At 31.3% G+C, this 12573-nt stretch overlaps 1 protein-coding gene across 6 annotated transcripts in view; it reads left to right on the top strand.

Moving 5' to 3' along the window:
• Window positions 1-12573, top strand: part of LOC101900172 (fat-like cadherin-related tumor suppressor homolog) — a 466944-nt gene that overhangs the window by 439083 nt on the left and 15288 nt on the right. For 4 of the 6 annotated variants that reach the window (XM_059129194.1, XM_059129196.1, XM_059129198.1 and 1 more), the window contains 3 exons: window positions 6077-6247; window positions 7763-7786; window positions 8412-8549. In XM_059129194.1, the coding sequence (XP_058985177.1) occupies window positions 6077-6247; window positions 7763-7786; window positions 8412-8549 (333 nt within the window). The remainder of the gene's footprint in view (window positions 1-6076; window positions 6248-7762; window positions 7787-8411; window positions 8550-12573) is intronic. The other 2 variants (XM_059129199.1, XM_059129200.1) reach the window with 2 other exon arrangements.

Below are 12573 nucleotides of genomic sequence, written 5' to 3'. Positions count from 1 at the left end.
TTGGCCCTTATTTGACATCTTCGTTTCTAAGGGGGAAGAAAACCTCTTCTTATAAATTTTTATTTTTCGGAAAAGTGCGCATCTTAGTCTTGAGGCTACCTGGGGTAAAAACCCTGGGGTAGAAAATCATCTTATAGATAATTATCCTCATAGGAATTTTTTTAAGTATAGTCCCCACATTAGTATACCCCCAAGTCTACTTTCCCAACCAATGTGTGGTCAGAAAAGAAAATTTGGTATTCTATTGAATTTGTAACCCCCAAGAGAATATTGGTTGGGAACGTAGATTTGGGATGTACGTCTATATGAAATAAACTCTGAAATGTCAATCTGGGACTCATTCAGTCGGAAATTGTGGCAGAAACATGAAAAAAATACGAAATTATAAAGTAACTTTATTGGATCTCCACCGCACAATTTAAATGACAAACAATTAATGCCCATCTTACGGTAATCGGAGCAAAAGAGTATTTTTTTGGCTATTCTGACAACATTCTGCCTTCAAGTATGAGGTGGACAAAACTGAATACCACGCAGTACGGGATTTTAAACGTTGGAAATACAAATTTCAAATTATAGCTCATTTGAATGCTTTTTACAATATCAAAAATTGAGCTGAATTTTCACATGGGGCTATTATAGATGTTCTTTATCATATAGGTATTTAACACTCAAATTAAAGCCTATAGCTGAAAAATAAGATCAGGCTATTCAAAATATTTAAAACCGACGGTAATTATAATTTTTGCCATGAATATTAATTTATTAATTTATTTAGTCATGGAGTCATTACTCATAATCAAGTCACTACTAATAATCAAAACTGGAGTAATTAAAATGGCGTCATTACTTATAATCAAAATTGTGCCGCCTACATAAGTCAGATCTGTGATTTATTATGCTTTAAAGACTAAAAGTACGGGCCGGCAACGCGGACCGGGCCAGCTAGTAATATTATATACTATTACAAAAATAAGCTTATTATAATATTATTTTTGTAAGCTTATTCTACAATTTCAAGTATAAGCTTATAAATAAGGGTTCCGTTTCGATTATTCTATACTTGTTACACAAACATTTTTCAATGTTTTCTCAAGATTTTCTCAAGCTTAAGGCTTATGTTCATAAGCTTAATGTAATATTATTCTCAAGCCATTTTGGTATGTTGGGTTTGCATTGGATGGATTATTTCCATATCTAGTCAATTTTTTGGAGTTTCCGACTTCAGGATCGATAGTAATTTCTAAATAGAAATCCTGGAAATATGACTTTAATTTAACTATCATAAATAAGGTGCTATCGGTTTATAAAAGATAGGGACCCCATAAATTGTATTAAAAAGTAGAAATCTTTGTCGATTAAATTATGGCATGTTTTTGTTACAATTTCTACCGAATGAACACAAAATTCCATATCCAAATAGAACAGTTAATACAGTTCTGCAATTTTCCTAGAGACTTTCCTCAAAATTTTCTTTCTCGAAAACGTTTTCAGTGTAATTACAAATAACCAAAAGAAAATATGAGTGAAATCGGGCCAGTTACCCTAAACTGAAGTTTTACTATGCTTTTTTAAAAATTTTTACATATAGATCTAAAAAAGTGGGTGTGGGCAGTTCCTCTGACCCACACAGATACCTAGGCTTGAAGTGAGAGTCAAGATTACGTTGTATACTAACTTTGGAGCACATATCTTTATTATTTTGGGAAATAGGATTTTAGGTAAATCGAAAAATGGACGTAAAATTGGGCGTTGTCACTTTTTTCTTTGCATAAAAACCTATCTCGTGGTAGGACGGACATAAAAAAAAGATATCCCAATCCTTCCAGCCGTTCTCAACTGATTCAATTACCATTCATTGGTTATTATATATATAGATTAGAAGTATGCGTGGTCAGTTCCTCAGCCCCCAAATAAATCCCTAGGGTTGGAGGGAACGTCAACAGTATCTCGAGTAATAATTTTCAAATCGATATCTTCATTATTTTGGCAAATATAAAGATTTTAGATAAATCAAAATAGTGAGCGTAAAAGTAGGCGTGGTCAACATTTTTTTCTTTAAAAACCTAACTCAGGGTATGACGAACGTTTGTACGGTGCAAATGTACAAATATACAAAATGTATAAATATATATATACAGATTTTTGCCACATTTCTTCACGGATTTGTCTGAAAATTGGTGTTTGTAGGTCATAATGGGTTCTAGCTCCTTTGGCGAAACATTGCATGTGTAGTTCCACGATTTGGTATAGCCCCCATATAACGATACCTCCCGATATTCGGCATTTTAATGGTTTTTGCCACATTTCTTCTAATGTTTCCTTCACCCTAAGGTGGAGGGTATTAAAAGTTTGGCCCGGCCGAAATGTTTTTTTAATTGTTAAAGCATAATAATTCACAAATGTGGCTCACATAAGTGATAAAATTTTTAGTATAAATGATGACTCGATTAAATAGAAATAAATACGTGTTTTAAAAAAAACTGATCCTATTTTTCAGTAAGAGGTTTTAATTTTAGAGTTAAAAATTTAAATAATATAGCATATATATTAAAAAGTATACATTAACTGTTTATAATAGGCCCTGATAGGTAAAATCAGGAGGTACTTTTATATGAGCCCTACTCCGAAACATTGACATTGAAAAATTTCCGCGAATTGGTCTTTTACAAGAGGCTAGATGGCAAATAAGGGCAAAATCAATTGAAAAATGTGACCAAGACCCTTGTAATAGCTAAAATCACCGGATACCTTCACATAAGAGTTATAATGAAGCATGGTCCTATACTTATAATTATTTGAAAGAATTTGTTTTTCTTTCTAAAATCTTTTACCAACATTTGAGGAATTTGAAAGGGGCTATATCAGAATGTAGACCAACCTGATACATATACATATACAAATGATTCCTCATGTTACCCCTAGGACTGTATCACATTTAAAACATTATCGTAACATTTGCGGAGTATAGGGCAAAATATTTGCGGCCCTTTGTGTATGGTTAAGCTATATAAAATGGACTTTAAAAAAGTTCTTTTGGGATTTTTATTTACCAACCGAAAAATTTCCTAACCCCAAGATTGTCTGCGGAGCAGTGTAATTACTGACGATAGCGCATAGTGCCCGTATAACGTTATCTATAAATTTTGCATTTTGAGTTCTCATTGGATGGAGTATTTCCATATCTAATCAAAATTCAAAATTTTGGTATGGCAACCATATAACAGCATGTATAGGAAATATGCAAACTTTCTCGGTTTTTTTCAATAAGATTTTTCAATTCCAAAAGGAATTCTGAAACAATTCTACACAAAATTCCATATCATAATAGAACAGTCATTTTTTTCAGTTCCGCGATTTTTCTCAAAATTTCCTTTCATAACAACGTTTCCACTGTAATTACAAATAACCAAAAGAAAATTTGAGTCAAATCGGCCCAGTTCTCAACTGATGTGTTACTATACTTTTTCAAATTTTTTACATATAAATTTAAAGAAGTAGGTGTGGCCAGTTCCTCTGACCCCAAACAAATACCTAGGGTGGGGGGAGAGTCAAGATAACTGTGGAACAGATATCTTCATGATTTTGGCAAATATTTGGATTTTAGATAAATCGAAAAAATGGGCTTAATTTGGGCGTGAAAATTTTCAATGTCAATGTTTCGGAGAAACGCCCACCTCCTGATTTTACATATTTCGAGGGTTTTGATTATATTTTTGAATCGTTTTGGGTTAAGATGTGTGTTTAGGCTAATATGAACAGTTGATAATATAAACAGTTGATGTATCCTTTTTTAAATATTTGACTTATTATTTAGGTTTTTTACTCTTATGTGAGCCAGATCTGTGAGTTATTATACTTTAAAAACAATGCATTAAAGACCAAAACTACGGGCCGGCAACGCGGACCGGGCCAGCTAGTAGGAAGATAAAAAACAAACAACTTATATCATGAAGCAAAATAAAAAAAATAAAATAAATGTTTATTTTTGACCTTGAGTTTAATTTTGATCATATTTGCTCGCCACATAGGATCACCTAATACAAGAAGAGAAGGCAGAACCGCAAGTGAGGACAAATTTCCTGAAATTGGATCAAGCAAGATCGCTAAAATTTTCAGGGACAGTAAGCTACTCGCAATTTCAATATATCAAATTTTGGTCGACTACAAATTTCTTTTGTATTTTCTCTGAAAAGAGAATTTAGAGACCAGGTCGTACCAGAGATTATATGAGTTCACCACCTACAATTCCAGTAGAAGTGGAGAACGAGATACATTTAAATAGAGATACTGACTTGCGACTGTGAATGAATTCGAGCGACGAAAATTTGTAGCCAAAAGTGACAAGCGGGATGGTGCCCCACAGATTCAGTTTGATTTTTTGACAAATGAAGACGATGATAGGATCACAATTTTCCATGGGAATATTACATAAAAAACTGGGAGTGCGAAAACAGACAAGTAACCCTATGTTATCATATTCGTCGAAACTGCGGGTGGTCAAATAAATATCAAGGCGTATTAACAAGCGCTATTAGTAACAAAGTCTCTAAAAATCACACAAACTCAGATTATGTATATACACTGTATATTTATTTTCCATACCAAAGCTCAGAAACTTGAAAAAATAATTAAATTAGTAAATAATTTAAAAAAGAATTCACCAAAATTTTTATATTTTGCCTACAATATTACAACCAATAAAATTTAAGGTACCAACCTAGCTGAATATCTTAAAGAACGAAAAATTATTTAACATGGAGTAAAATATGTCGATTTTATTACTTATCATTATCAAATATCATTGATATTTATGTTGGTATCTATTATAGAGAGTAAATTTTCCCTATTATATAGAGTTTTTCGGAACGATACTGATACTTTTTAATAATATTTTTGTGGTATTTATAATATTACGAGCTGACCGGACCGCGTTGCTGGCCCATATCGATAGTAATTTCTAAATTGAAGTAAACTCTTACTACAAAAATGTCAATGTAGATTCAAGTAACGGTTTTTAAGTGTTTCAAGTGTCCTGGCTACATGGCTTTAATTTAACTATCAAAAATAAGTTGTCATCGGTTTATAAAAGTTGAGGAACCAGTACATCTTTATATTCATTACTTCGTAGTATTTAATTACATTTTGAAACCTAAATTATTAGTGTTATATAGATCTTAGCAACATTTTCCAAATCAAAAGTAATTTTGAGTTCGTAACATTTAGAAGGCCATCTTATAAAGTATATTGTTTTGTCCTCCTCATGGTATGTATTCTTGATCAGGATAATATTATATTTTATGTGTGCGGCCGTCCGCAATCGCAATTAAGGCGCAATATGAAGGTTAATCTTTGAACCTTTATACAATATTTCTTGGATGATTGGATCCTCCTTCTGCATGTTTTTGTTACATTTCTACCGAATGAACTGTGATTTGACATTTAAAGTTTTCAGTGTTATTAAATCTATACCGACAATAACTGTTGGTCCCTCATTTGGCATAGCCGCAATGAAAAAATTTTAATGGCATTTTGTAACAATTCTACACAGAATTCTATATCAAAAAACAATTATCGATTTATTCAGTTTCGCGACTTTTCTATGAGCTTTTCTTTCTTTGGTAGAAATTTCCACTGTCCAATAATCCAATAACAAATAACCGAAAGAAAATTTGATTCAAATCGGGCCAGTTGTTTCTGTTTGGTTGTGCGGGAGAGTAAGTTTGAAATTATTCGCTTTTTAAAATGTATATAGGAAATATATAATTCAGTATATCTCAACACATAAAGTTGCCATAAAATGTATAATTATTAGATGACACCAATAACATTTTAATATTTAATTTATGGTCTTCTGTTTACTCTATTAATATATAATTATTATAATTGATTAATATTGATATATAAAAATTGCTTGGCAAGAAAATTTCAATACATACACACTGAAATGTAGCAATGCCTGTTATTTCAAATTTGTTAATAGAAGAAAGTTAATTTGTTCTAAACTTCTTACAACGTTATATAATATTAAAAATGTCTTGCTACTTTTAAATATCAATGTATCTTATATTTCTAGATGCTATTATGAGACCGGATCCTCGAAGAGACACTTTAACCGTAAATGAGGAATTGGTTGTCAATTCACAAGTTCAAGATAGCATTCCAAAACCAAATCTACCGTTCGGTAGTAATTCAAGACTGAGTCCAGCGTATTATAGTGAGAACGAAGACTATACATCAAATTCAGGTAGGTATAAACGCAAATTAACAACAATTGAATTGAGTTATAAATTTAGTTAGAACTGACTGCTCTTACCACAATTTAAGTCGATGATACTTCTATTGTTTCAATTTATAAATGAACTATATAGATAGATATTGAAAAACTTGGCAATTTCTTAGGAAAAACTTTTTCTTCATTGTTAAACAGCTTAAATAGAATGTTACCGCAATAGTGAGCCATTAAGTGGGTGACACATATTTGTATACCCTCTACCATTCTATTAGCTATATCATTCCTTTTATAACTCCTCGAAATACTCATGATAGGCCTTAGAAAGTATAAATATTCTGGATCAGCGTGAAATTCTAAGTCGATTTAACGGTGTCCGTCTGTCTGTTATAATTCGAACGAATTGAACTTGAAAATTTTGCACACGTGTGTATTTTGCCAGTAGGCAGTTTAAGTTCGTAAATGGTTCACGTTTCGTATAGCCCCCGTATAACAGTACCCCCGATCTTCAGTATTTTCATGATTTTACCGACATTATTCACCGGAATTGTTAAAAATTTCGTATTCAAGGTTTGTCTACAGCCTTTGAAGAAAGATTGCGCATGCAGGTCCACGTCTTCGTATAGCCCCCATATAACGGTTTTCATTTAAGCGGAATTTTTTCGGAATTTTTTGAAAATTTTCAGGTTTCTCCCAAATGATAGGGGGTATTAAATGTTAGGCCCGGCCGAACTTAGCTGCCTTTTTAAGGAGGTTAAATTGATTGTTTCCTGGGCGATAAATGTTTGGCGATTCTAAAATCCATTGTTTAAAGAAAACGTTGGCGGAGTGCGCAATCAAATAACTTTCATAAATGTTTGACTTAAGAGCTTTATAGGATTGTTTTTAGTAGTTTGTCCCAAAAGCCTTAACATGTGTAGAATTTTAACGTGATCCGAAAAAATAATTGTCAATAAAAGTTAGTTTCATTGAAATAGGGCGAGAAAGTCTTTTGTTTTAACGACGCATCTAATTGAAATTATATCACAATATATTTATTCTATCAAACACATTATTGTCCTACATAATCATCTGACTTCATTCGTTATGGTGTTTTGAACCTACATTAAGTGTGTGCCATGAAGGCAAAAGTAGCAGTTATTAGCAAATATTTTTAAATGTCAATTGCAATGGCAAATATATTTTTGTCAATTTTGGCCCAAGACATTCTCTGTTTATTATAAAACTTGATTATGCTTCTTCCTTGGCGAATTCCTATAAATTGCAAGGTCCATGGCAGTTTGTTTTTGCATAACAACATTTTAAGCCAACAACAAGATAATTGTCAAGTGGCGTGTTTGATATAAACTACATTAAACTACAAATTATTAAAATATTTTTATATCCCACACACCACTTGAAAGATGCTAATAGTAAATTGGTTTATTAATACAAGGTTGTACTTCTATTGGTGTTCACATTCTTTTTTAAACGTATATGCAAATGTTAATGGTCAATAATTAATAATTATTTTGCTATTTTTCCTTAAAGTGCCTTTCAGATGTATAACAAAATGTAAGTATAATATAGTTTTAGTAGTGTTAGATCTTCTTTAGGGTGATTGTTTGAAAGTGAAGGAACGTTTTTCAGAAAGCACATACACTTCAGAACAATGCATGAAATATTTATTTATATTAATAGTACGGTTCATTTCAATTAATGTTTGTAGACTATTTCATGTAAATATTGACCGCGACTGCGCTTCAAATGGTCAATCCATTAGTTCTATTATGGTATACTCTTTCTAACATTTCGGTCGGTATCTCACCAATAAATGCGTCAATGCCACCAGCCCGTAAACCGCATCAAATTGTAACTTTTGCTGGAAGCATTGTTAGCTGTTGCAATGCTTACATACCCGTTGTTCATTTGTAAGACGATTCATTGTTAATTTATAGACCAAACTGAAAGTTTGACATTAAAATGAAACACAAACGTGCGTGAGCTGTTAAACATGTGTTGCCAAAAAATTATAAATTAAAAATCACCCTTTATAATTTCATCATACTTGCATGAAAGTTACTATTTATTATTTGTGATAGAATGATATTTATTCACATGATTCGTACTTATTTATTTTTTGTTATTATTCAAGCTTTGTGCTTTTTAATATTTTGAAATAATGAGAGTTTTATTTTAGGTAAATTGTACGTGCGTCATCCAGATTCGTACTTGCCACCGTTAAACAATCTCAGTGAAACAGACGGAGAAACAAATCCACAGTGCTATAATTTCAAATGTCAAGCAGATGTCGAGGACGAGAAGCGGAAGTTAAGCGGTAAGTTTAAAATGAGTGAATATCTTTCTTTGTTTATAATAATTTATCGTATTCTAAATAATGAGTTCTAAAAACTAGAACTAGAACAAGAAAATTCGGCTTGTTGCGTGGAAATATTATACTCCTTCACTTTTCTCCATACAGGATGATAATAACGAGTTAAGGTACGGTCATGCTGGGCAAATATTTGATCCAAATTTGTTTTCCCATATTTACCTGAACAAATGTGAAATTCATACAGAGTTGATTTAGTTTTCTCGAACAGTCACCAAACAGTGTCAAATACTGCTATGGTAAAACATGTTTGACATGTGTTCACATTCGTAAAATATATTTTCCCCGTGAAACTGTAGAGAAACGTTTATTTTTGAGAGAAATAGAGAGTTAAAGAGAGACATAAAGAAAATTAAGTTTCGAATACAATTTATTTTGTAGAAGGGACAGAAAAGACCAGCTGTTGAGGAAGAAGTGTCTTGTCATATTTTTATTTTTGTTTTGGAATTTTCGTATGTTTGTATGTACATGTAAAATAGAGTAGTGTATAATTCTGTTTGTGTGCATATTCTTTTCAATTATATTTAAATTGTTTACTACATATCCAAAAAATGTATATATATATATATATATATATATATATATATATATATATAAAAGAAAGTTGTGTTAGTTACTACGCTTATAACTTAAGAACCGCTGGACTAATTTTAACGATTCATACAAATTCGGAATTGTCTCCTCTCCGAAAAGGATAATATCCAAAAAATCGCGTAAAAATGTGTTATATTAACATTTTCATTTTGACTTTTGAAATGTACAATAGTAATGTTTTATTTTGCATAATGTTTTTCCATTTTGACTTACTTTTTTCTAATGTACATTTGTAGTGTTTTTTTTACTTTTTTATTTTTTTTTTTGAATTCAAATATTAATACCAATTTATTTAATTGACTTGATTTCTTGAGAAATGAAATTGATGTCGAGTTACATGGAAGTGTAGTACCGAATTATGTGGTGGCGAAACGGAATAGATGATGTCGAAATAATTTAATGGAATCGAATTTTAAAATAGAAGTACATTCTATTGACAAACTATATAAGGATCTTTAAACATTTTCTGTAAAAAATCAGCGAACAAGTTGAAGATTTTTTCAATGTGTTATTCTTCTTTTGTCAATTTTTTTTTCAATTTGTATTATCTAATTGAATTCAGTAAATTTTTTGTGAACAAAATAAAGAATAATTTTTCACTATATACAAATTTTCACCAAAAAATTAAATAAGTGGGAAATACGATGTTAACTGACATCTACCTTTCAACTCCAGGGCCGACATCGTGGTTCAGCTGGAAGATGCGAACACATTTGAACAAACGAAAATTACCGAAAAACCCTAATGGGGCTCATTTCAAAGCGTGGAACTACTTCTTTCCTGTCTCAATAATCCGTCCAATGTACAATCAGAAAAATACCAAATATAAAGGGTGGAAAATAGTAGAGCGAATGGGACTCTTAGTAAGAAAAGAATTTCTATCCTTCCAGAAATTCTTCCCAAACATTCGAGATACCTTTAATCGCTTTTGCAGGTCATGATATCGATCATAACTCACGGATAAGGGTACAACCCGATTTCATATTTATATAACCATCGTATGATTTAAGTTTTTTTGGTGTCTTGGTCACTTTTTTAATATTTTGGATATTATTTGGCATATTTGTTTCTAAGGAGGTAGAAAACCTCTTCGCATAAAGTTTGAAATTTTCAGAGTAGGGCCCATTTTGGTTTTGACCATATTCATTAATTGATTTGGCTAAAAATTGTATTTATGCTACCCTGGGGTAGGGAACCATCATACAGATAATTGCCACACAGGAATTTATTTAAGTAAAGTCCCTACATTGGAGTATCTCCAAGTCCACTTTCACATCTAATTGGTGGTCAGAAAAGAAAATTTTGTTTTTTATTGAATTTGTAACCCCCAAGAGAATATTGGTTGGGCCACGTTTTGTTATAACCCTTATATAAATGTATCCCTGATTTCAGCTGTGACCGTGGTCTTGGTCACGTTTTTCAACTGATTTGGCCATTATTTGCTGTATTTAGGCTACTTTGTGAGTAGAGAACCGTCTTACAGAAAAATGTCAACATACGTACATATTTTGGTACAGTCCCCATATAGTCCCCAGGCCCGCCGATCTATAGTGATGTTTACCGATTGGCGGACAACAACGCGGGTATTGTTTAATCGTCATTGAATTTTACTATGAACAAGAACATAGACTTTTTGGGGACTCTAATGCGCAATTTGAGGTGCTATGGTAATGGGTGTAAAAGCGTAATTAACTTTGACTATTCAGAAATTATTTTGATTAGTCGAATCAATATTTATATTAAAATTTGTTCACCTTTATGAGCTAGATTTGTGAAATATTATGCTATGCTAAATTTGCATTAAAGACTAAAACTACGGGCCGGCAACGCGGACAAATCCGAGGAGAAATGTGACAAAAATCGTCAAAATAACGAATTTCGAGAGGTACCGTTATATGGGGACTATACCAAAACGTGGACCATTTTCAATACCAACCATCCTATACACAGTACAAATTGTTCTGTTAAATATATATATAAATATATATATATATATATATATATATATATATATATATATATATATATATATATATATATATATATATATATATATATATATATATATATATATATATATATATATATATATATATATATATATATAAATAAATACATAGGGCTGGATGGAAAGTCAACATTATCTCGTGTAATAATTTTCAATCCGATATCTTTATTATTTGGCACATATAAAGATTTTATATAAATCGAAATAGGGTCGTAAATATAGGCGTGGTCAATATTTTTTTCTTTAAAAACCTAGCTCGGGGTATGACGAACGTTTGTACAAAAAAATATGCAAATCGGTCCAGCCGTTCTCAACTGATTCCATTAAGATTTTGAGTGTTTTGATACTCAAAAATTTCGCGATTTGTTCGGAATTTTTTAATAAGAATTTTCGATTGTAATTCTACACAAAATTCTGTATCAAAAAAAACTTTATTATTCAGTTTTTCGACTTTTCTAGGGGCTTTTCCCAATTTTTTTTTTCGTAAACAATTTGCACTGTCCAATAATCCAATAACAAATAACCGAAAAATTTGAGTCAAATCGGAGCCGTTGTTAGTAGATTTGTAACTATACTTTTTATACTATCTTTATACATATAGATTTAAAGAAATAGGCGTGGAGAGTTTCTCTGACTGTATACTAACTTTCGAACAGATATCTTCATTATTTTGGAAAATATAAGGCTTTTAAGTAAATCGAAAAAATATTATATTGACAAACTTTGTAAGGATCTTTAAACAGTTGCTGTAAAAAATCAGCGAACACGTTGAAGATTTTTTCAATATGTTATCCTTCTTTTGTTATTTTTTTTCAATTTGTATTATCATATTGAATTCAGTCAATTTTTTGTGAACAAAATAAAGAATAATTTTTCACTATATACATTTTTTCACCAATTTCAATTACAATCGAAAAAATATTGCATTGACAAACTTTGTAAGGATCTTTAAACAGTTGCTGTAAAAAGTCAGCGAACACGTTGAAGATTTTTTCAATATATGTTATATATTTTTTCACCAAAAAAATTGAAATAAATAGGATGTCAACTGACACCTACCTTTTGACTCCAGGACCTACATTTTAGTTCAGCTGGAAGATGCGAACACATTTAAACAAACTAAAATTATCCAAAAAGCCTAATGGGGCTCATTTCAAAGCGTGGAACTACTTCTTTCATTTGACAATAATCCGTCCAATGAGAGCTCAAAATTCAAAATTTTTTGGGAGTACAATCAGTAAAATACCAAATATCGATAGATCGAATGGGACTTTTAGTAAGGAAAGGATTTCTATCCTTCCAGAAATTCTTCCCAAACATTCTAGATACCTTAAATCGCTTTTGCAGGTCATAATATCGATTATCACT

Source organism: Musca domestica, unplaced genomic scaffold (assembly GCF_030504385.1).
Source record: "Musca domestica strain aabys unplaced genomic scaffold, Musca_domestica.polishedcontigs.V.1.1 6, whole genome shotgun sequence".
NCBI lineage: Eukaryota > Metazoa > Arthropoda > Insecta > Diptera > Muscidae > Musca > Musca domestica.
Note: the sequence above shows the minus strand (reverse complement) of the source record. Positions and strands in the feature narration are given on the sequence as shown.